The sequence below is a fragment of the Cyprinodon variegatus genome, unplaced genomic scaffold (assembly GCF_000732505.1).
Source record: "Cyprinodon variegatus isolate N-32 unplaced genomic scaffold, C_variegatus-1.0 Scaffold1041, whole genome shotgun sequence".
NCBI classification, from domain to species: domain Eukaryota; kingdom Metazoa; phylum Chordata; class Actinopteri; order Cyprinodontiformes; family Cyprinodontidae; genus Cyprinodon; species Cyprinodon variegatus.
The window spans coordinates 243,880-268,309 of record NW_015151494.1 but is presented as its reverse complement, the minus strand read 5'-3'; the positions used below and the strand labels follow the sequence as shown (position 1 = coordinate 268,309).

General features: G+C 38.6%; 1 protein-coding gene across 1 annotated transcript; it reads left to right on the top strand.

Moving 5' to 3' along the window:
• Positions 1–5,931: 5,931 nt before the first annotated feature.
• On the top strand, positions 5,932–24,430 carry LOC107100986 (protocadherin-10-like). Its single transcript, XM_015399707.1, has 5 exons — positions 5,932–8,903; positions 10,776–10,834; positions 10,964–11,070; positions 19,202–19,359; positions 23,165–24,430. Exons 1-5 carry the CDS (start codon positions 6,348–6,350, stop codon positions 23,216–23,218), a joined length of 2,934 nt encoding a protein of 977 aa, XP_015255193.1. The 5' UTR covers positions 5,932–6,347; the 3' UTR covers positions 23,219–24,430.

Below are 24,430 nucleotides of genomic sequence, written 5' to 3'. Positions count from 1 at the left end.
TACCGGTTCACACTCCATGCTGCGTACGCTGCTTGGACGCTTCTGGTCGCATGCGGTAGCCGCGCAGAGGCTGTGAGAGGGGTGGAGCTTGGAGGTGGGGAATGAGTGAAGCAGAGAGGGTGGGGGAGTGGCGTGAAACCTGTTTTTCTTCAAATTTTCAGTCGAAGTCTGCTCTCTTCTCAATGTTACAGACTGCAGCTTTAAGGAAGGGAAAAGCACTGCAGCGGTGTCAGGTGTTCAGAAATGCTCGGAGATGTCAGTGAGAAGATTCTGTGCTCATCACCAACTCAGGAGAAAAAGACTTGTGTCAGACACCGACCTGGAAACAGCGATCCTATCATCAATAAACATGGTAACTTTGCGTGTTTATATTTTTAAAACCTTTAAGTATTGAATAAATAATCACAGGTTAAGTCTGTTTATTTTCAGAAGTCCATAAGCCCATTAACTCTACCACAGTGTTGTATTCACTCACAGTCTTGTTTAAAGCTTTGGAATAATAAATCATTTGTACTTGGGTCACCAAATGTCCAGTTTGCTCAGTGCTCTGCTTTAACTGGTGAACATCTTAACTGGTGACTGTCTTGTAAATGCTCATCCTGGAGCTGTATAGCTTTGATTTGAATGAATTATCTACAGGAAATAGTTCTCTATGTCCAGCCTTATTGAGGGAAAAAACACTGTAGATTGATTTCCTCATAGAGAAAATATTTTTCATTTATCATTGTTTATTTTTAGATGTTTGATTCTTACTTTAGTTTTCTACCAATCAAACTTCTTAGAAATTAGTTTATGCATAATAAGTAGGTGTCCTGTGAATTATTTTGTTGTAATTTTTTATCTATATCAAAAAAGCATACTTTAATATTCAAATGATTCTGCATAGTTGATTAAGCTACCATCTGAAGGCAGGGCCATGGTTCCCCTTTCTTTCTCTTGCTTTAATGTGGTAACCCAAAACACTGCCTAATTGTTGTCATGGTTATAGATTATGTGTGTGAAATTAACAATATATTTCTATTTTCACATAAATTATGTGTTATACGATGTTTTACTAGTTTCAAGTCATAGTTACATGACTTGTTGAGTGAATTCTTTTTTTCTCTTGACAGACAGAATCCAAGTTATGGAAGAAAAGTCATGACAGGATTCAAATAAAGCTGCCTTGCTAACTTTCCTAAAAATGTTTCTTGTGTTTAAACAGAACCTGAGAGTGGAAAGAATTTGCCAGAGGTCAATAATGGGATAAACTACCCCCTTAAACAGGCCCTAATCCACCTTCTGGGTCAGGGTTACTTGATATGCAGGATAACCTTAACAAATTTAGTGTGTCCACCCTGGCCTATCAATTAGTCAGATAGGACTTGGCAGAGTTCTGCAGTCCTGCAATGCCCATAGGATACCAGGTAAGTTGTAGTAATATTAGTATGTATATTGTTTTATGACAGCTGACAGTTTTGTTCAGGAATGAAAAAAATCTTTACCAATTTTATGCAGAGGGATCCCAAATCAACTTGCAGTTGTGAGATGCCCAGCAAGAATTCCAGCAGAGCAGTTGCCAGATGCTGCTGAAGCACCATGGATGTATGAACAGGAGCTGCAATCCTCCCGGACTGTGGGATCTGCCTTTGGCTCTGACCCATTTTCACCAGAGGGAGACCAATGCCGTGCTGAGCAGCTATTTGAAGAGATGTTTCCAGACATATCTCCTCTTTTTGGAGAAGTTAAAAATAATTACAGCATGTTTCAGGAGGCACTTTTCTACTTTATAAGTGTTACCGAACGACATGTGAGCTAAATCTAATAGCTGAATAAATAAGAAGCTTGATAAAAATGGCATATTTTAATATCAAAAATACAAGTGTAACAATTATAAATTATAATGAGGCAGACACCCTGCCTACTTTTAGGGCTAGGCTTAAAACTTTCCTTTTTGATAAAGCTTATAGTTAGGGTGGCTCAGGTTATCCTGAGCTATCTCTATAGTTATGCTGCTATAGGTTTAGACTTTTGGAAGACATAGGGACCCCCATTTCATCATTCTGCTTCATTCTCTCTTTATTCTCCTATTCTGCAGAATCTGTTAGTTCAATCTCTAACATTATGCTCTCTCTGCTTTTCCTCATAGTAGCTTCATCTGGTCTGTTCCTGTTTGGCTGTGACTCCATCCTGGAGAGAAATATCAGCTGTGCTGCTGCCATCAACACTTTTGTTTATAGATGCTGGAGATCAGCCTGTTTTCCAGTGTGGTCCTGTTTCTCTGACCGTGACTGGCTGGATGTGCTCTCTTCATCCTCTGGCATGGGAGCTGGCTCGGAGATCGTCTGCCTGGCTGTGTGTTTCCTGGACGGGGCCGCCTTTTACAGCTGCTTTTAGTGTCTCTGCTTCTGTCTCCTTGAACCCCAGTCGGCCTCGGCAGATGGCCGCTCACACTGAGCCTGGTTCTGCTGTAGGTTTCTTCTTGTTAAAAGGGAGTTTTTCCTCTCCACTGTCGCTACAAGCTTGCTTAGTGTGAGGGATTGTGTTTGAGTCAATGAGTCAATGCAATCAACTGGTTTTCCTTAGATAGAAAACTTTGTATCAATTTGACTGTATGATCTGGTTGAACTGTAAAGTGCCTTGATATGACATGTGTTGTGAATTTGGCGCTATATAAATAAACTGAATTGAATTGAATAAAACCGCATTTACTTGAAGTAACTGCTCTGAATTTCCTGAAGAACTTTAAAAGTTTAAAAATCATCAGGCTGAAAGCCTTTTTAACCTGTAATGTGTAAGAATTGAAAAAAGTGCTTATGCTCAAATATTTGATGCTGAATCATAAAACAACATTTTTTTTTAAGAATTTATAACACAAAACAAAAAATTTATATTGGACTGTATGAAAAAAACATTGGTTGTCACTCTAACAAACAAGCGTTTAAGGCAGCAACAACTTCTCCAGTACAGGCAATGCCTCAGAGAATCCACCCAGCTCAAGGATGCTGCTCTCTAAGTCCACAGCACTACACTATGGGCAGCGGCTGTTGTTCCACTCCACAATGCATGCCTCTCACCCGACCAGGCTTCTGCAGCAGATTGCAAACACGAGCTCATCTACTGGACCTGTCGATTGAAAGATGGATAAAGAAGCTGAATTTTGCTGACAAGTTGTAAGCAGAGCATTGACAGATGGTTAATATGCATGGGATTGCCAGCACACAGAATACTTCTGCAGATAATGTACCGCTAAGAAAATAACAGAAAGGACAAAGTATGTTTTAGCAAGAACTAAAAGTTTTCTTTCATCACATTACTATCGTTTATGTCGTGGTGCTTCCTGAACTTGTGGCTGTGCTGGTTAGGCATTTGATAACTGTCCGATCGGGACAATATGGCCACGTTGCTGTCATCTGTCAAATCGTTTCTTCTCTTACTGATGTTTAGATTCAGGTCAGGTAACTATTTGTGTTACTGTTCAGATCAACAAACATGCAACACATTTATATACATATATAAAGTCATAATGTAACTTATTAAATTACAAAATCAGTAATGTAACCTAGCACTGCAGCTGTGTAATTTTATTGAAATATTATTGATTTTAATATGTAAAGTTCTTTGTGCTACTTATGTATGAAACATGCTTTATAATTAAACATCCTTAAATCATACAACATTGAACCAAATCGAACAAGCACAACAGAAAAGGGTCAAAAAAATCTATTCATAAAGAAACTAAAAACATTAATCAGTCCCCCCGCTCTTATAACTGTCTGCGTCGTCTCCAAGCAAACTTTACATCAAGCAGATCATATCCGGGTCATTCAACTTACTTGAGATCGAAAAATTAAATAAAAACAGGATAGTGAGCGTTATTCTATTTTTCCATTTTCGATTTTATGCACAAACTGTGAAAACGGATAGCAGCTCAGCTCATTTTCTGTTTCTTCTTTTTGTTTAGAAAACAAATATTGAGAAAACAAGTGTAGTTTTGCTATTTTAATTTTTGGTTTTAATTTGAAAAGTGATTTACATCTAAAAGGGAGAGTGGAATCAGCTGTTGCTAAAGTCCACACAGATGAAACCATAAGTTATTTTGATGCCAAGATCCTTGTTCACAGGCAGCTCTGTCTTTGTCCAGGTTATTCTGATCATGTAACAAGAAGGCATGTTTATTAAAAAAAAACTTTTTCTCCTCTTAAAGTAAATACAACTCAGTTGATAAAACAAATTAATTTGTCATTGGGTTATTTAAACCTTATGAGTTAGTTGAACATAGGGTAATTTAATGCAGGGACAAATATAGGTCCCTTAGATTTTATTAATTTGAAAAAACCAAACATGTTCAAATTTGATGTATGTATTGTTTAAGAAATGTGTTGAACAGACTTAATAAAATAACACCATACAGATTAATGTGGATTTGGTTTATTATGGACGTAATCCAAAGATAATGAGTCATTTTTATGAATGTACATATGTTTGGTATTAATTCCATGCAATGTTTTAGAAATGAGACATCAGGTGGATCGTTCTGTATTAAATAATTTTAGAACATTTGACAACAACTAAACGTAACTTCCTTCTGACCTACTTTCGCTGCATTACTCGCACTTCAAGTACACTCCAAGATAGTATACATTCTTTTTTAATTTACAGAAAGGTAACTGATTTTTTTGCTTACTGTGCCAAGCCTTGCTAATCAAACGTTTGAGTCGTATGTTAGTAAGAAAAATAACAGGTTTAAAAATTCCTTTAGATGTTACAAAAACGAAATTGTGCTCTTTTGTTAACTCTTCCAATTTTCATTTGATCATCTTCCTAAAATATGTTTTGCAAATGATTTTAATGGTAAATTAAATGTCTAATTGTTAAAAGTGAGCTTTAAATACATAAAAAAAAGTTTATTAAACTCTTAACTGTTTGGAAACCTTGGCAAAATCTTGAGACTTGACTTCAAAATAGAACAAAATGCTATGAAGCATCTCTGGTGAAAATATATCTATTCAGTAACAAAGTGATTGAACTATTCATCAAAGTTCTCATGATTTTCTGACTCATTAGATATTCAGTCCATTACATATTTTTTATTTATTTATTTCCAAATGAGATTTCTCTTTAGACTGCTAATTTGCTGATACATAAATAGTTTTTTATATGTTTAAATTCCTCTCTAATTTAAAAAAGAAGTCCAGAGATTTCTGTTCTTAAAGAATATGGGCTTATACGCTTATATTTTTCTATCTGCTATTCTTTCAAAAGTAAACTCATAAAATGTAAAAAGAAACACAAAAATGATAATCATTAAAATAAATAATATAAATGTCATATATATTGCTAATATACTCTGTAAATTTGTTAGGCGACTTTGAAACATTAACCACTGGCTGGTTAAAAAGTCCGTCACTAGGTGGCGCCTGCGTTCCGCGGATCAGAGCCACTGTCTGACTCGCTGAGCGCTCTTGTGTGGTTGCCTGAGAAATAATAACGTTAGGACTGCTGGGTGTAATTATAGAGCACAGCTTTGAGAGCAGCTCATCAATGGTGACTGATTCACTGCATGCATATCACAACATTTGCATGCATTAACCCGGATCGCCTGGCATATCCTTGGGCTCACAAATGCCCTGCCACCATGTCAACAAGTACTGCACTCATTCTGATCCCTCTCTGCTCCGTAAGGAGGTCCGGAATCTGTCAACTGATCACCTCATTCCTGCAAATCTGAACTTCAGCTTCGTTATCTTTAATTCTTATACCTTTCTTGTACCTCTTAGTGTTCGCATGGTCCTTTTGCCTAAAACAGAGACATTAAAGGCAGCGATTGAGGGGCGGGCCAAACGTACTTTGACAGGCAAGCCCGGAAACCAATCAGAAAGAAGCTCCCAGTGCAAATTCAAGCCGCAAGGAAGCAGGGGGAGGCGCGCAGACGGAGTAAAAGGCAAATAGTTGAGTGAGCTGCATCAGTATAGAGTGAAGAGAAAGCATCAGCAGCATCGACGCAGAAAAGATAGTCCTGTTTCCAGACAGGGACCATGGCTGGAGAGAGAGCGATGTCCCTCTGTTTGCTCTGTGGATGACAGGCTGCTGAGTGAAGATCCACTCAGCTTCACTGGAGGCTTCAGGGAGCAAATGACAAAGGCAGACACCGGAGCCCCTAAGCCTTTACTAACATTTCAAAACTTTACTGAATACATACATGACTGTTTTTTTAAGAAGACTGGATTTTGGGGGGGACAACTTCCATATTTCCATTTATCCGGACTTATACGCACTGAGGGGAATTTCACCTGCTGGCTTAAACGGCAAAGAATGTGGACATTTTGTCCATCAGTAGGTAAAAGTGAGATTAATGCCATTTGCTGATGTTTTTGCTCCTATTTTACTCAAGTGCACTTTTCTCGGCCATGATTGTGCTTTTGATCGCTCTGTGCTTTACTGATGGAGCGCTCTCTCAGATCCGCTACTCCGTCCCGGAGGAGGCAGAGCATGGCACCCTGGTGGGGAACATCGCCGAAGACCTGGGGATTGACCTCACCAAAGTGGCCTCGAGGCGCTTCCAGGTTGTACCCAGCTCTCGGACGCCATACCTGGAGGTCAATCTGGAGAACGGCGTCCTTTTCGTTAACGAGAAAATTGACCGGGAGCAAATCTGCAAGCAGAGTTCCAGCTGCCAACTTAATATGGAGGTGTTTTTGGAAAACCCACTAGAGCTGTTCAGGGTGGAGATCGAGGTAGTGGACATAAACGACAATCCACCAAGCTTCTCGGAGACAGACATCACGGTAGAGATCTCGGAAAGCGCAACTCCGGGCACCCGGTTTCCTTTGGAGAGCGCTTTCGACCCGGACGTCGGGTCCAACGCGTTGCGCACTTATGATATCACAACCAACAACTACTTTTACCTGGATGTTCAGACTCAGACGGACGGAAATAAGTTTGCAGAGCTTGTCCTGGAGAAGCCGTTGGACAGGGAGCAGCAGGCGGCGCACCGGTACGTGCTAACTGCGGTGGACGGCGGACAGCCGCCCCGGACCGGCACTGCGCTGCTGGTGGTCAAAGTTTTGGACTCTAACGATAACGTGCCCGTGTTCGATCAGCCCGTCTACACGGTGAATCTCTCAGAGAACGTACCGGTAGGCACTCTGGTGATCCAGCTGAACGCAACGGACCTAGATGAGGGCCTGAACGGGGAGATTGTTTACTCTTTCAGCAACCATATTTCCAGCCGCGTAAAGGAGCTGTTCAGTATAGATGCGCGGACCGGGCGGATCGAGGTCCGCGGGGAGGTGGATTATGAGGAGAGCAACCTCTATCAGATCTTTGTGCAGGGAAAGGATTTGGGGCCAAACGCCGTGCCCGCGCACTGCAAAGTGTTGGTCAAGGTGGCCGACGTGAACGACAACGCGCCGGAAATCACCTTCAGCACCGTTACAGAGTCAGTCAGCGAAATAGCCGCTCCCGGTACAGTCATAGCTCTGCTGAGTGTGACGGACCGGGACGCAGGGGAAAATGGGCAAATTCAGGTAGAAATTCTCGGTGATGTCCCGTTTAAACTGAAATCCTCCTTCAGGAATTACTTCACCATAGTGACCGACGGGCTCCTGAACCGGGAGCAGGCGGACTCCTACTCCGTAACTGTGGTTGCCAAGGATATGGGGACTCCTTCTCTTGCTTCCAGTAAGTCCATTAGCGTCCAGGTTTCAGATGAAAATGACAATGCGCCCACTTTTACACTATCCCTTTACGATGTATATGTGACAGAGAATAACGTACCAGGGGCCTACATCCACGCTGTGACGGCCCTGGACCCCGACATAGGGCAGAATGCCCTCATCAGTTACTCCATACTAGAATGTGAAATTCAGGGCATGTCAGTTAAAACCTACGTGTCCATCAATGAAGAGACAGGGTACCTTTACGCACTCAGGTCTTTTGATTATGAGCAGCTGAAAGAATTCGCCTTTATTGTCGGAGCCAAGGACTCCGGAGCCCCCGAGCTTGGCTCCAACGCAACCGTCAGAGTCATAATTGTTGATCAGAATGACAATGCGCCCATAGTGCTTGCTCCCCTGGGAAAAAACGGAACAGCCAGGGAGCACCTTCCCCGTTCTGCTGAGCCAGGTTACCTGGTGACCCGTGTCATGGCAATGGATGCAGATGACGGTGAGAACGCACGCTTGTCCTACAGCATTCAGAGAGGGAACGAGAACGGGATGTTTAGGATGGACTGGAGGACTGGTGAGCTCAGGACAGCAAGGCGGGTGTCAGCTAAGCGTGACACACACCACCAGTATGACCTGGTGATTGAAGTGAGAGACCATGGTCAGCCTCCATTGTCCTCCAGCACCAGTGTACTGGTGTTACTGGTAGACAGCATGTCTGAAGGCCGGGGCATGGGAGACAAACTGGGCACCAGCAAGGCCAAGGATGGTGCCTTGGACCTCACTCTCATCCTCATCATTGCCCTCGGCTCTGTCTCCTTCATCTTCCTCCTTGTCATGATTGTGTTGGCTGTGCGCTGCCAAAAGGACAAAAAGCTCAACATTTACACCTGCCTAACCAGCGACTGCTGCCTAGGATGCAGCTCCTGCTGCTCAAGGCAGGCTCGATCACGCAAGAAAAAACTAAGCAAGGCTGATATCATGCTTGTGCAAAGTACTGTTAATGTCAGCGGGCCTGGAACGGCTCAAGTCCCTGTGGAGGAGTCTGGAAGCTTTGGCTCCCACCACCAAAACCAAAACTATTGCTACCAGGTCTGTCTGACTCCAGAGTCAGCCAAAACTGACCTCATGTTCCTAAAGCCCTGTAGTCCATCTAGGAGCACAGACACCGACCACAACCCTTGTGGGGCCATAGTGTCAGGGTACACAGACCAGCAGCCTGACATCATATCAAATGGCAGCATTTTATCAAATGAGGTAAGATTCATTCTCATACCTTTAGATAAATCCATTACTCTGCATAAGCGGTCCAGAAATAAGTAAACATTTTTAAATTAAGTGTATTTACTCTTTCATTGAGTAGGTTTACCAATATAATTAGTATTTTTACTTACTCAGATAATATGCACTTGATATAAGACAATGCAAATTTTTTTTTTCTTATTTTAAATATAAATTGTCTTGTTCCATTGGCAAAGTGTCTCACATCCTCAATTCAAGAACAAATTCTCTTATTTTGAGAACAAATTACTTACTTAGATTTAAATTGTTGTCAGTGTATGAGAGCCTCAATATGCTGTATTATCTGATTTGATTAGGGCTGCAACCAGCGATTATTTTGTAAATCCTTAAATCTTGATTCGTTTTTAGATTAATCGATTGATAATCTGAAATTCAAAGTTTTCTTACAGAAGAATTTTTACAAAATTAAATCATGTTAAACTAAAAGCTTTTCACTTGAGGAGCTCTGGATTGACATGAAAATTGTTTTAATCTTAACTGCAAAATATATAATATGTACTAATTATACATTTTTTTTTACAGTTTTTATATAATTACTGCATAAACTCAGTCAGTGAAATGCATGTTTTACAGTCTATTTTCCAGTTAACAATTCATTGATTACTAAATTAGTTGATGTTTATGTCAATAATCCATTATTCAGGAATAATCAGATTAATTGTTTCAGGCTTAAATTTGATTCCAGTGTCTCTTTCTATATTTACAGACTGTTTATAATGAGCCCAAGTAGCTTCTACTGACCGATATCAGGAACTTACTAGGGCCTGGAAAATCAGAGAAGGTGCCTGTGTTTACGGCACATCTTGCAGAAAAAAAAGCAGAATATCAGTGTATAAAGGCTTCATATGTTCAACATACACCTTTGCCTTAAACATAGAGGTCTCTATAACACACGCCTGTAATTTGCATCTTCACATCTGTGATCACTACAATGTTGGCGCTGAGCGATATGAAATAGCTCTAAATGCATTTTTATTGAAAACTTACAACTCTTGTAACAATTTTCTTTGTTCAAAAAGCGCTGCAAATCTTAACTTATAGGAAAGAAATCTTACCAGTGGTTTGTAGAAGAAGACAGGATGTTAATTTAACTGAAAAATAGACCTATGGATGATAGAATTGAAGAAATTAAATAGTTTGGCTTTTGTCTCTTAATTCTTTTTCTGAGCAGTACTGGCTCAGAGGCTGCTGGCAGCTGTGCTGAAAGCTAAATGCGTCTCTGTGTGTCCTGTCATCAGATTGAGGCCCACATTTCTGATGTCACCATCAGATTGAGAAACATCAGTACAAAAGAGAACAAATGTAGTTCAATTTAGAACTAAGGTGTGAAAGAAGTTTAGTTTTAGGTTAGGGTTCGGACAGCTAAGGTAATAGGTTAAGGTAAGGTCAAGTGTTTACTGATAAGGGTTGGGAAAAGGAGACTCACTAGTCTCTACTATGATCAGTGTTACGCTGTGTGTGTTGGATCATTTCTGATCCCTACACTGCAAAAAATATAAATCTTAGTAAGTTAATTTTTCTTAATATATATGCATTTCTTCTTGCATTGAGCAGGTAAGTGAGACACTTTGTCAATGGAATAAGACAATTTGTATTTAAAATAAGAAAAAAAAAAACAACTGAAGTATCTTATTTCTAGTGTGAAATATTGAATTATCTTATTTTTAGGGTAAAAATACTCATTCCATTGGCAGATCTTCCTGTTTACCTACTCAAATCAAGGGTAAATACACACATGTTAAGAGATTTTTACTTGTTTTTGCAGTGTATGACTGCTTCCAATGTTAAAGCCATAAATGAAATGTCCTCACCCCCTTCTTGTTTCAGACCAAACACCAGAGAGCTGAACTCAGCTACCTGGTGGAGAGGCCGAGGCGAGTCAACAGGTAAACAGAGAAAACCGCTCCACTCTGCAGCCAGGTGCTAGCCTGGCTTTTTCATCAGCTGCTTTGCCTCAGTAAACAAAGTACCATACACGTCTGTCTTTAGTTTTCATTTTGCGCTCTCTGTTTCAGCTCAGCCTTTCAGGAGGCAGATCTGGTCAGCTCTAAAGATAGTGGCCACGGGGACAGCGAGCAGGGAGACAGTGACCACGATGCTACAAATCGAGGCCATTCCTCAGGTACGACCTTTGTTTTCCACTTCTTTTTTCTTCAGCAAGGTTATTTGAATATTTCTGTGTTGCAGGTTAGAGGAGCAAATAAGCAACTCTCCGGTTGGAGTGAGATGGGAGTGAGGTTTATCTGATTTGCATGTGGTTGCTATTCGGTTTGGCTCCAAAACTGCCTGCTGCCTGTCCCTTCAGTGCTGAAACAGACAGAGCCTGATCAAATAAAAGCTTGTTTTAATTACACCCTGAAATTATACAAGAGCCAATATAACTTGACGGGATGCACCATATCATCCAGTTTAGGGAATCTGCTTCTGTCCATTTTTTCCTAAAAGAAAGACTTAAAAGAAATTCTCAATGAGCTTCTTTTAATGGCTCTATAATAGTTGTACTTGTATTTTTCTTAGTTTTTTGTTGCATAATGATATTTAAAATGTGTGTTCAAAGGGCCGTCTGACATTGTTGTTTGTAAATGTATGATGGTGGTAATGAGGAGCCTGCTCCTGGTGAGCACGCTCACTTAGTCTTGACGAGATGTGAGGGGCTTTTTAATGAGGCTGCGCTCACACTGAAGAACTGGGAAGCAAACCTAATAGGTTGTGCCTCAGAAGAACATAACAGGCGGTTCATTTGGTCATTAGATGAATCAATGAATTCCTTCATGCTTACTCTCAGACAAGACTCCTCTGCTACTGGACTTATTGCTGCTCTCTTCCCAAACTGTCTGTCTTTTAAAAGTCGTTTTCGTAAAGGAGCCAATCAGAGGTGATGTATTAAAGGCCCAGATGGTTTGTGTTCTTTCAGAGCTGAGCCCTATCTACTCCATGGTGGGGACCCCAGCAGTGGACAAATAAAAGCAGACTTTATTTAACTGTGAATGGACAGAGAGAACTTAAAGGCAGCCCCTTAAACATCAGACGTCATTTAGATGTAGGATTTTAGGCTAAATCTGGCTGGTTCGTCATAGGCTGAATTTAGTCCAGAAATCCATCCATTTTATCCCAGGGGGTCACGAGGGGTGCTGGTGTCTATCTGCAGCTGTCTGTGGGCGAGAGGTAGGATACATTCTTCAGTTTATCCCTATAATTTTGTAAGAGAAATACATTTTACACTACCTCAATTGGCGTGTATCTCAGTACAAAAAATCTATTTAATTACTTACTTTTCTGTGTTTTTAAATTGTTTTTTTGTACAAAACTAAAGGGATAAACACAAAACTGACATCATGTGCATGCATATTGACTATGGGTGTGCTGGTCTGACAGAACAACGGCTTTTTACCATTCAGTTTTCAACCAAATCTTTAGAAATGACCATTGTGATAAAAGCAAAATCATCCTCACAATAGTTACATCAGCACAAAAAAAAATCCAAATAGAATAAATCCAACAAAAATAAACAAGATTGTCAAACCTGTGAGGAAAAACGAAAGTGATCATTGTGACATAGAAAAATAAGTCAGTAAGATTTAGTTTAGGATCTTTGATCTCTGACAGTTTTTCAAACGGGCATCTAATGTGTGTGGATGAAGTTTGACGGAAATATAAGGCTGAATGTTTTTGGGACAAGTGATAAAAGAGAAAGGATACTTATGCATATATTTTTGCAGGAATTACATTATTAGCAGACCGTGGTCCGGATCCAGACCCATCTGCTGGCTATTCCGGACCCAACCTGATTTAAAACATTTCTAAATTACCGCACGTTGTCTGACGACAGTGTCTATAGCTGCACTTGCGCCGCTTCACTTGCTAATATGTTAAAGCCATCTGGAGCGCTGGTGTTCCGTCAGCTCATTTTACCCCGTCAGGCCAGCATACCCTTTGTAATAAGCATGCATTCTCATGATCGTTATTAGTGGTTATCAGGCCCATAGAATGGCTTCAGATTGTGCCAGTAGGCTCAATCTAGGTTTAAAAACCTAGGTTTGAAAGCCTTGCAGGCCAGTGGAAATCCCACCGCTCTCATTAGGCCATAAAAAAGAAAAAATGTATAACAAACAGTCAGTTTGTGCATTTTGCATTGCAATGTAATGTAACAGTTTTCATGTATATGATTTTGGTTTTTATACATTAGTTGCCTTTCATTTCAAAAGCAGACTGACAAGAACTTTGGAGAAGACATTCAGTGGGTGTGTACCCCCTAGGGTACACGATACTAAACTTTTCAACTCGATACCGATACTAAGTAAAATATTCGATACTCGATACCCTTTTCGATACCACAAGGATAAAAACAAAGAGTCTATAATTCAACAGAAATATTTTCATTACTAAAAAAATACAAGAAAAAATAAAAAAACAATAAGAATAATATTTTGAGGTTGTATGCTGTGCACAATATTAAGCAAGTTTGATAAAAAAAAACGTACAAAATTAAAATTAAGCGTTCCTTCCTTTCCTATGCTTTGCAGACATAACAATGACACTGGCCAAACCAGTTAAACAAAAATAATTCTCAGCACCTGCACCTGTTACAAAAAAAGTCAGAAACTGAAAAATGCACAGAATTATTCAATTAAAAAGTGTTCAGAAAGTGCATTTTCCACTATTCTGCACTTTAGATGGCTGTATTGATACTTTTGACAACCCTAGTACCCCCACTGTTGTCTAGAGGGAATGAAGGATTTGATCATTTATTTAAGTTTAATAATTCATTATTTTTAAACTAATTCCGTCTTCTGTTTTATATCAATCTGGTTTAGATACAATTAGTTTTTTTGCCATTTGCTATTTTGGAAACCGTGCTTTTTTATGAAGTCTGAGGTGAGTCATGCCTCGTCATCCTGTATTGAATTATAAGAACTGTGTGCAGTTAAATCCCTATAAATAAAAATTTTGCTGCATCTCTCCAGCTTAGCACCCCCAGCACCCCCACCCCTAAACATATAATGAACGCAGTGAATTTAATTTAATAGAGCAGAGGTGCTTATTCACTTTCTATCCTCCTCTCCGCTGCTTTCTTGTCCCTGCTGCTGTGATAAATTTCTCCTCAGGCCTGTGGTTCACATTATCACCGTGGTAACAGCTCACTGATCAGTAATTTATTTCTCAGACCTCTGCATACCAATTACCAAATGAAGGTTATTATCAGAACTTTGTGTTTGCCCTGTGCTGTGAGGAATGCCAAGCTGACACCCTGGAAGTCAGAGCAATCCTTATCCCCACGTCGCTCCTCCCCACTCACTCTCCTTATTGGGGCAGGCTTCTAGCAGCTCAGAGGAAGATGTGTAGCTGTGACTTTGCTTTTGTGAGAGGGGATGATTCACACTTATTCCAATTCTAAAGGCGGCTCAGATCTTGAGTTGTGCAACAGATTGTAGCATCTTAGCTGAAAGTTAATTATGTTTCTTAGTGAATTACTCTGATCAGGAGAACATCAGGAGTTCTTCCTCTCTTTTGGGGCGTCTAAATAAAGCGTCCTCTGCTGATCCCTTCTTAATATGGAAATGCCCCTTTATGCAGCTTCTTCAGGCAGCTTTTCCTCTTTTGATTTTACCTGCAATCTGAACCGGGTCCTGTTTGAAATGTGGTGGCAGCAGTGAAAGCAGCCAGAAAACGAGGAGGTTTTCCTCAGGAGTCCAGAGGAACAGTCATCTTGAGCTGGAGTCCTGTCAGGGTTTCTGGAGTTTATTTTTAATACAGAGAATGTTAATGCTGCGTCTCAACATTTGTTAATGCAATAAGTGATGTTTTGATTTGATAAACACCACTGCAGCTAATGCAAAATTCTTCAGCAATAATTTTGACACGACCAAACAGAAGAGCTCACATAACTCCTGTCTTCAAAGCTCTAGACTGGCTTCCGAATGAATACCGCTCCAACTTTAAAATTCTGGTGCTGACATTTAGAGCCCTGCATGGACAGGATCACTCTTATATCTGGGACTTGATTCAGGCTCACTTTTCTGCTCGCTGTCTGAGATCTGCTCAACAGAACAGGTTAATGGACCCTCAAACCTGTTTTAGGACAAGAGGCGAAAGGTCCTTCCAGACTGTGGAATGCACTACTACTTGTATTTTATTTGGTGCTGTTTTTTTATTTTATTTTAAGGCTCTTATTTTACAGCACTTTGTGACGCATGTCTAAGAAATGTGCTATTTAAATAAACCTTACTTAATATCCAGCCCCAACTGTTTCCGAGAGAAGCAGCTGGCACTGCTGCAATGTATTTATTTATGTTTAAATGCAAAATAGTTGTGTGTCTTTAGGGTATGTTCTTTAATATTTATTAAAAAGAAAAGATCTGGTTAGGAGGTGGGTAGATATTCCAACATGTCAGCAACAGCCAGGTAAATTAATCCTCTTTGTAACCGAGCAAATTCTCTCAATGCTGAGCCCTACACATTGCTATATGTATGAGGACCATTTGTGTACTCCCACTGACGTCCATTTATTATAAGCCTGAAACAACTAATCAGAATAATCGATTATTGAAATAATCGTCAACTAATTTAGTAATCGATTAGTCATGAATTAGAGTGAAAAGACTCTAAAACATGCCTCTAGCTTACAGAGCAACCCACTTAGAGAAGCAATTTTACCAAGTTTGTAAAAAATTTTATACAATTTACAATTAAAATTAAAAAAATATTTTCCATCCGTCAATATGCTCTATCCAGAAACAAAATTGTAAACATTTTTATACAATTTGCAATTAAAATAACAACAATATTTTCCATCAGTCAGTATGCTCTATTCAGAACTCCTCAAGTGGTAAAGTCTTAATTTCCCTATATTTTCTTTTGCAAATCGATAAATTGCTACAACAAAAAATGATAGCAGTGAAAAAAAAATGTATATATTTTAAAATATGCATTTTTAAATGTTAAAAATATTATAGATATTTTATATTTAAAATGTATTTTAAAATTGTATATTTTTGTATGACAAAAATTTTCATTTGTACTGCTATCATTTTAATGATCATAATAATATTTTGTAGAGGTCATCAAAGGTCAGTTAATATCTGTTCATGCTGAAACTGTGAATTTCATATAAATTATAGGTGGCTAACCTATGAATATGAATAATTTAATTTTAACCTGGAGGAAATTCAATTAAAACAGGTTGCTACAACGCCTTCCCAAACAATCTTGGTGACCTTTATCTTAGCTTCTGATCACTAAAGGATGCTATTAGACAAACTGTACTTTTGAAATCCAAAAAATCATTAAAATGGTAGCGGCACAAATGAAAATTTTTGCTGCACAAACCAGCACAAACGTTTGACAATTTTGTCTGGTTTGAAGAAGGTGGGGGGCTGGTTGACCTTTGATGACCTCTAGAAACATTTCTTTATATCTTTAAAAAGATAGCGGAACAAATGAAAATTTTTGCTGCAAAAACCAGCACAAACGTTTGACACTAACTTCGTCTGATTTGAAAAAGGTCGGGGGGCCACCTTGACTCAGGTAAAAATTGGTTCTCAGTCAGAAGGCCAAACACACACGCACACACACACACTCACAGGCTGCTAAAATGGCAGCAGTCTTACAGTCTGAGACTAATCACAGTCTGTATTCAGAGGGATTAGCTGCAGATAGCCTAGTTGGGCATTTCTGATTTTACCCCGTAGACATACAAACACAGCAAGAAGATTAAGGTTTTAAAAAGCATCCGCTGGCTGAATCAGGTCCTCACAGCAAAAAAAAAAAAAACGAAAGAAACAGGGGAAAAGGGGTTGAAAGCTTAGTTGGCCTAAATAGCTGCGTTGTCGTATAAGTTTCTGCTAAGTGATTTCTTTTCTACCTCAGTTTAAACAATTATTCACAATTATAAAGCCCGCCATGTACAGTTACCCTACATGAAAGGAGCAAATTTAAACAGGTTTCTAGTTCAATCCACGGCCTGCTTTTCACACAGCGCAAACATCAAAGGCCCGGCGGCAGGGAAGTTTTATTCACTCATGTTTCCAACGCTTTTTACACCATAAAATACATTAGGTTGACTTTACATAGAAAAATATCCAAACTTGCTGATTTTAAAAAAATATTACAGCCAAAGAAATGTTAGTATTTTCAAATTATCTACCTAAAATTTGCAAAATCCAGCTAAAAGACAGACATTGTGAGAAGATTTCAATTCTTAGTTATAGTGATGACATTTAATGGTTAAATTTGACATGTAATCTTTCATTTACACTTTTATCTCTAAAACAATCAACCATTTAGGAACATTGAATAGATCCTATTAATTTTATCAGCAACCTTTGATGCATGGAATGAAGTGAAGTATTTTCCAGTTTATGTCAAATACTTATTTTTGTTTAGCCGTAATTTTTGACTCACCGCCCAAGGGTACCGGAAGACAACATTATCTGCCGGCCAAACTATTTTCATTTGTTATATTGTCCATAAATAACATCAGGATTTCAGGGTTAGAGAGCTCTGCTCTCTAACCCTAAAATCCCACTTCCAGTCACCATTGATTTTTGGTATGATTTATATTTTTAGGGTTTGGGGGAGAAAATGGAAGAAAGCTACCATCCCTGCTTGAGAGCGCTACCTGTTTGATATTTTAACAGTTTCCCATCCTTGCAACAAAACTAGCAGCAGTAGTGGAGTTTGGAAATGCAATCCACTGCTTAAATCTATCTTTACGCTCCTCTAGTTTATCCAGAAGTTCTGCAGTCACACTTTTTCCCTCACTCCCAGCTTGGTGGTCTGCTGCATATTTAGCATTCCTTCCCTGGAAATGCCTTTCCAAATTTTTATTTTTATTTTTTTGACAGTCTCTCATTACAAAGAAAACAATGCAGGCAAACCTTCTCCATTAATAATGAAAGCGAACGATGCAGTCCATTGTTTGAATCCTCTTTTTGCTTCCCTTTTATCTCCTTGGGATCGATGGTCCGAGAAACACCTGCCACTTTGTTTGCCTGGCACCGCACCGCGCTGGTTGCAAGTTATGACCACTGATCTAAATGGCTATGACGCAAATGACTGTTTAAATGTATTTATAATACAAATGTTTACAGCATTGGAAAACATAATTCATTTTTCTTTGACCTTCCGCACACCATATTAAAATGAACCCAAAAAATTTTTTTTTAAAAACCCGGACCCCTGTCCTATGTGAATAAAATGACCCTCTGAGTCAAACACAGAAGCAAACTGTAGTTTACAATGCATGCATTATACATTGAAGTTTTAAATAAAAGAATATATATCATTTTTAAATAGAAAAAAAAAGAAAATGTTCATTTTAAAATCTAAAGTGTTTTTTGAAGTACAGAACAACAATCGTTCAGTTTGGTATATAGACAAGTTTCCTTATTTACATATTGTATAAAACATGTGAACTGTTTTTTTCTTTCTTTTTTTGGCTTAATGAGAGCAGTGGGCTTTAGGCTGCCCTGCAAGGCTTTAAACCTGGGTTTGAATGGTAAAAAAAAAGACATTCTGAATCACATATCAAGGTGCTCATTCGTGAGCCTGGATCCAGATTTATTTTTGATTCTGTTCATGGTGGAGAATCCTGCTTCACAGCAGCAGGTTGAGCCAAACATCCTCTAAATGTTCAGGGTCATCTTTGAGCACGCCATTTCACTTTTCTGTCACCAGTTCACCACAGTTCTTCCAGCAGTCGACACTTACTATGCTTTCTTTTTCCTCCTCGTGACCTCTGCTTTAGAACATCAATTGTGAAACCTGAAGTCAGATCAGAACCTCAGATCCAGTTAATCTTGGTAGGAATTGGGCCTGTATGCTCCTGTTAATCTGTTTTCTCTGTTTACAGTACACTTGGTTGAACTGTCTAAGTAATATGTTGTGGTTGGTTGTTGTGTGCATTTCTTTTGAATGATAACTTTTTAGCTTGAAGGTTTGTTAGTTGTATATCCAATCACTGTTGCCATTGCTCCCATGGAAATATCTTCATTTTCTTAAATGTCTTAAAATATTCTAGGGGAGAAACTTTATTTCAGAAGTTCCTGGTGCTCAACTCTGGTTTTATGTTGAAATATCAGCAGCGAATATTTTTAATCATTGTGTGGAAAGCTTTGATCAAGAAGCTCATGACATTTTGAATCAAGCAAGAACACAGTAAAGTATCATTCTTTAGACCTGGATGTCTTCTGCAACATGTTTACGTTTGGTAATGTAAAACCTGCTTCAGCTTCTTTTTCTGCTCAAACCTGCAGGTGCGGACCTGTTTTCTAACTGCACTGAGGAGTGTAAGGCCCTGGGGCACTCTGATCGCTGCTGGATGCCTAGCTTTGTGCCCTCTGACGGGCGTCAGGCTCTAGACTACCGCAGCAACCTTCATGTCCCCGGCATGGACTCAGTCCCTGATACAGAGGTACTTGAAACCCAGGAGCAAATGACAAATAGGTCATTGTCCACATTTGGTAAAGAGATACCTGTCATTCACCACCATCCCCTAAATCACCTTAAACAAAACCATCCCATCAACTCCCATCACAGCTAATAAGAGCGGGAAGAGTTAAAAGCATTTCTGCCTATCTCCAGAGCTTCCTATGACACAGCATATTTAAGCAAGTATTCTGCTTGTTCTGGCCTGAAAAGTATTTTTTTCTATCTGGCAGTTTAAGAAAAGACTTCAAACTGTGTTTTGTTGGTAAAAATAAATTTTTCGATCTGCCCTCTTTTTCCAAGCTCTTCTGTCAGTGTCCAACTAACACTTTCGTATTTCTCAGGCATCACCATTATCTTCCCTTGCATGCTGTTTTGCTTCATTTCTACACAATCGCCTAGCAGTTATAAAAGTTCTACATGCTCTCTTATTATGTCAGTTATAAATTGTGTGATGTAAAAACTTATCAATCATTTCCTAACAGTTTATCCTGTTTCATGTGACAAATCATCTTAAAATAAACAGATCTGTCTGAAGAAAAATTTAAATCTGCAATGATCTGTTGAAAAAGGGAAAATAATCCTTTCACAAATACTGTAATAAAACTGTTTTTGATGCAGTTTTAGCATTTAGTCCTCTTGGGTTCAGTTATAGAGAATCTGAGACACTGTCACTGTCGCTACAAGCATGCTTAGAGGGAGGGATTGCTGAAGAGTCAATGAGCCGATGCAATCAACTGATTTTCCTTAGACAGAAAACTTTAAAGTGCCTTGAAATGACATGTGCTGTGAATTGGCGCTATAGAAATAAACTGAATTGACTTAAATTATAAAAAAATATTAACTTTAAATACCAGAATAAAATCTATGTAATGTAACATTACAAAATCATAATATTACATGAATGCAATCATAACTTTACGAGAATAAAGTCATAAAATGATGATAATAAAGTAAACAATTATGAGAATGACACCTGAGTCCACTTTGTCTTACACATACTGCCAAACATAGTCATTTGCACAATCGTTTCAAAGTTCTGATACTGATAGTAATTTAATGTTGTTGTGCTAAAAGACCTAATATTTCATTATTTGTGAAACCGATGCCAAAGTATAACTTCACAAGATGCTCAATATTCCTCATTTTAGCGAAGAAAGTGCTTCTTGCAAGACTTTTCATTATTGTCATTATTGTTATATTTATTCTTGTATTTAGAAAAAAAATAAATCTCTAGCCTGGCCCTAATACTCCATTGTACTTTTCAGATTAGAATTGTAAAGAGGTGAAAAGGACTTATAAAATCTAAGTTCTAAATCTAAACCTTTGACATCTAGAGAGAGCCTGGAGAGACCTCTCTCATATTTGCAAAATAAGCAAGCCTAATATCGGTGAGAATGCTAGTAATTAAAAGCTTTCTCTGATTGTGGAATCTAGCTTCTGTAATTTAAAAGAAGTAATTTCAGGAAAACATCCTTTTTAAGTCAAGGAAGAAAAAGAGAAGCAGGCAATAAACTTAACAGCTCATTCAGGCAACATGATTGCAGCTAAGGATAAAAAAATATATATATATTTAAATAATTGAGGACAAAGTGAAGAGAAAGAGAAAAAGCTAAGAAATTAGCTTTTCTAAACTCAATTCAAAGGCATCAAAGAGATACAACCTCAATGACTGCAATTTGGTGATAATGCCTACTTGTAATTTTTTTAAGCAGCCTTTGAGGAAGGCTTCTTCTCTTTTCACCTAAACAACTTGATGGTGTGATGCACCAGTTAGAAGTCTGCTGCCTACTGAGTGCCGTAACCCAAAAGCAGAGCATGCTGTTAGGAGCAGCAGGACATAATTTCTCTGGCTTTGTTTTTCTCTTCTTCATGTTAATTAAAAACAGACTGCTATTTAAAGGCTATAAGTATTTTTGTTTTTCTGGCTTTTATGACATTTTTGTTGATGAGACTTATTGAAATTGTTTTGTTGGTGATATGATTAAAACGAAATGGTATGAAATAAGGAACAATTAGCTTTATGACCCAAAGGATAGACATAGATCCTTTCCCATCAAATTGCAATTATTTTGAAAAATTGTGATTTTGTTCTTTCCTTTGCACCAAACCCAAGTTTGTAGAAGTTTCAGTTATTGAAAGCTATTAAAAGCTTGATGGCCCAGAGTCCATTGCTGCAGGACTTTACTGTAATCTCCATGTGAAAAAGTGCTTATTTTTACTTGCATGCATGGATCTGCATGCTAGCTGCCAGAGGTGTCAAGTAACAAAGTACAAATACTTCTTTACTGTACTAAGTACACTTTTTAGGTATGTATAATTTACTCCATTACTTATTTTTCCTCTTACTTCTGACTTTTACTCATTACATTTTCTCACAAGTATCTGTACTTTCTATTCCTTACATTTTTAAAACAAACGTTACCAGGAAGCAGATTTCTCATCTCCATCAGAAACCACACATATGCTGGATGCTGATGGGGATTTCTTTATCTGTCATATTAAATTAAACGTTAATTTCTTTATGTTTTGCTCCTAAGAATTAAATGATAATATTGTGCATGCTCTCCTAAAGCTCAGAGATGAAGTCAGAGCGCAGCAATACGGGAGGAACAGCGGAGGTTGTAGGCTTTGCATTGCGCAGGAGGTCTTGAGCTCTGTGGGGCGGAGCGGAGGATGAGGGATTTCAGGGTAACAGGAAAAGAGGCGCGGTACGCTAATCCGTGACCTCTGCATTAAACCGAAGCCAAGAGTAATGATTGTTTTAAAAATGTAAGGAATAGAAAGTACAGATACTTGTGTAAAAATGTAATGAGTAGAAGTCAGAAGTAAGAAGAAAAATAAGGAGTTAAGTATAGATACCAAAAAAGTGTACTTAAGTACAGTAACAAAGTATTTGTCCTTCGTTACTTGACACCTCTGGTCTCCTCCCATGTGGCGATCTGTTTGTAAATAAACAGCACGCTGCTGTAATAGCTACCATAGAGCTGATTATTATGTACATATTCCAAATATGTACATTTAGGTTGATCTCATGAAACAACCACTTACCCTAATATATTAAGAAAAAGAACAAAAGGGCTTCAATATGAAATTAATGAAAAATACTCGCAGAATGAAAGAAACACATTGTTTTTTTGTTACAACATAACCTTAGAGTATTAATGCATACTTTACAGGCACTTACATTTTTCTTTACTTTTTTAACTTGGCTTATTACGTTTTCAACTTTACTTTTTACTTTTAAGTTAGCTTTTTAACTTGTTTTTCAAATTAATTTACAGTAGGTAACATAAATCAATGAATCATCTAATTCGTCAAATGTCTAAATAACATGAAAAGCCATGTAGTAGTATCTTTGCTGAACGGCGGGATTAGATGCTGTGCTTCTAGACCTCCCTGAGGGATGGGGGGGGCATTCATTGTCTAATTATCTACATTCCAACACCCCCCCAGCCCCCCCAGCCCAATAAAAACAACAACAAAAAACACACAGGCACACAGACGTATATGGGCCTAGTGGTTAGAGCAGTGTGCTTATGTTCTAAGAAGGTTGCAAGTACCCCGTTCAATCCCCACAGCCTGCACTCTGGGTCCCTAAGCAAAGACCCTTAGCCCCACACTTCTTCCTGGGTGCTGCACAGTGGCAACCCACTACTCCTGACGGGGATGGGTTAAATGCAGAGAGTTCATTTCTCCTTTGAGAGATCAATACATTTGAATTTGTATTTTATAGATACCTGAATATTCATGTCTCACCAGGATTTTGTTTGGTTTTTCTTCTTGTACAGCGAGGAAGAGGGTTTTCTAGCTCGTTCCGTGTGGACATACCAGAGACTGCGTGACTTTGCACAATCGCTCCCCCACAAAAGGCTTCAACAAGAATCCAGATCCTCTCCTTTGTTAAAGGGAAGTCCCATGGCTGCACACACAGGACTAAAAGGAGCCCCTAAACGAGCTGAATATCGTTGCTCTGTGCTGGAACTGTGTTCCCAGGTTTTTTAAGCTTCCCTAATATTTCGTGTCAGTTTAACATGGAGAATGATGAGTATGAGGTGGAGGAAAACTAAGCAATGTATAGCCTTACTGAGGACTCATTTTCTCAGCTGGACTGAGAAACTCCCACTCCCCTCTTTAAAAAATTGATACAAACCAGAGGTCCAGGTTTGGAGAGAAAAGTTACAGGCATTCACTGACATTGTAGTTCCTCATACTGTGTTCCTGTTTACAGCACTGGTGTGGAAAAAGCAAGCAGAGGACTACATAGAGACCATGTAAATGAGAGAACCCTTTAGGCGTGCTCGCTCACGCAGTGAACTGTACAGCAGAATCATTGTGCATTTAAGATGCAATATCACTGTTTTAAGATTTTTCTATTCTGTCTTGTGGTCAGGTGTCTCTGTTACAATTTGCTTTAACCTGGTTAGAAAAGAAGTGTGCAAGATAATGGATTCTCTGTGTTCTATTTTTTTAATTGAGTTATCCTTTTAAGTGGGTTTTTCTTTTTTTTGTTTACACATTTTTGAGTCTGAGCCATCAGGTAGTTTCTATCATGTCTGAAAAGTGTTTATTGTACTATTTTAAAAACTTTGAGGCTTAATATAAAACTCTATATAAATTGATCTATAGCTACTTGTTCTGACAGCGTGCGGTTTGTTGCCGTTTTTTTTTTTTTTTTTTTTTTTTTATCTCAGAAGTCTTACTTTGCTTAAAGTGGCCATAAAGAAAGCATCTTTTTATCCACTGGACACATAACACAGACTTAACAGCCTTAGCATTTAAAAAAAAAACTATCTTATTTTATATTATTTTTCCACTTTTGAATAATGATTAAAATAATTCCTAATATTTCAGAGTGAGATTTGTGTTCATTAGTGTCACGGTAACCAACACTTCTGGGATGAGTTCCTAAAACAATGAAATGATCCCATGTAGAGAGTTGTACACTAGCATTGGGGTTCAGTATACATATTTGTTTCTTACACATTACAAACACCAGTAACAGACAATAAATGGAAAATAAATAAAGCTATGTCTGGTCTCTTTTGTTTTTGCTT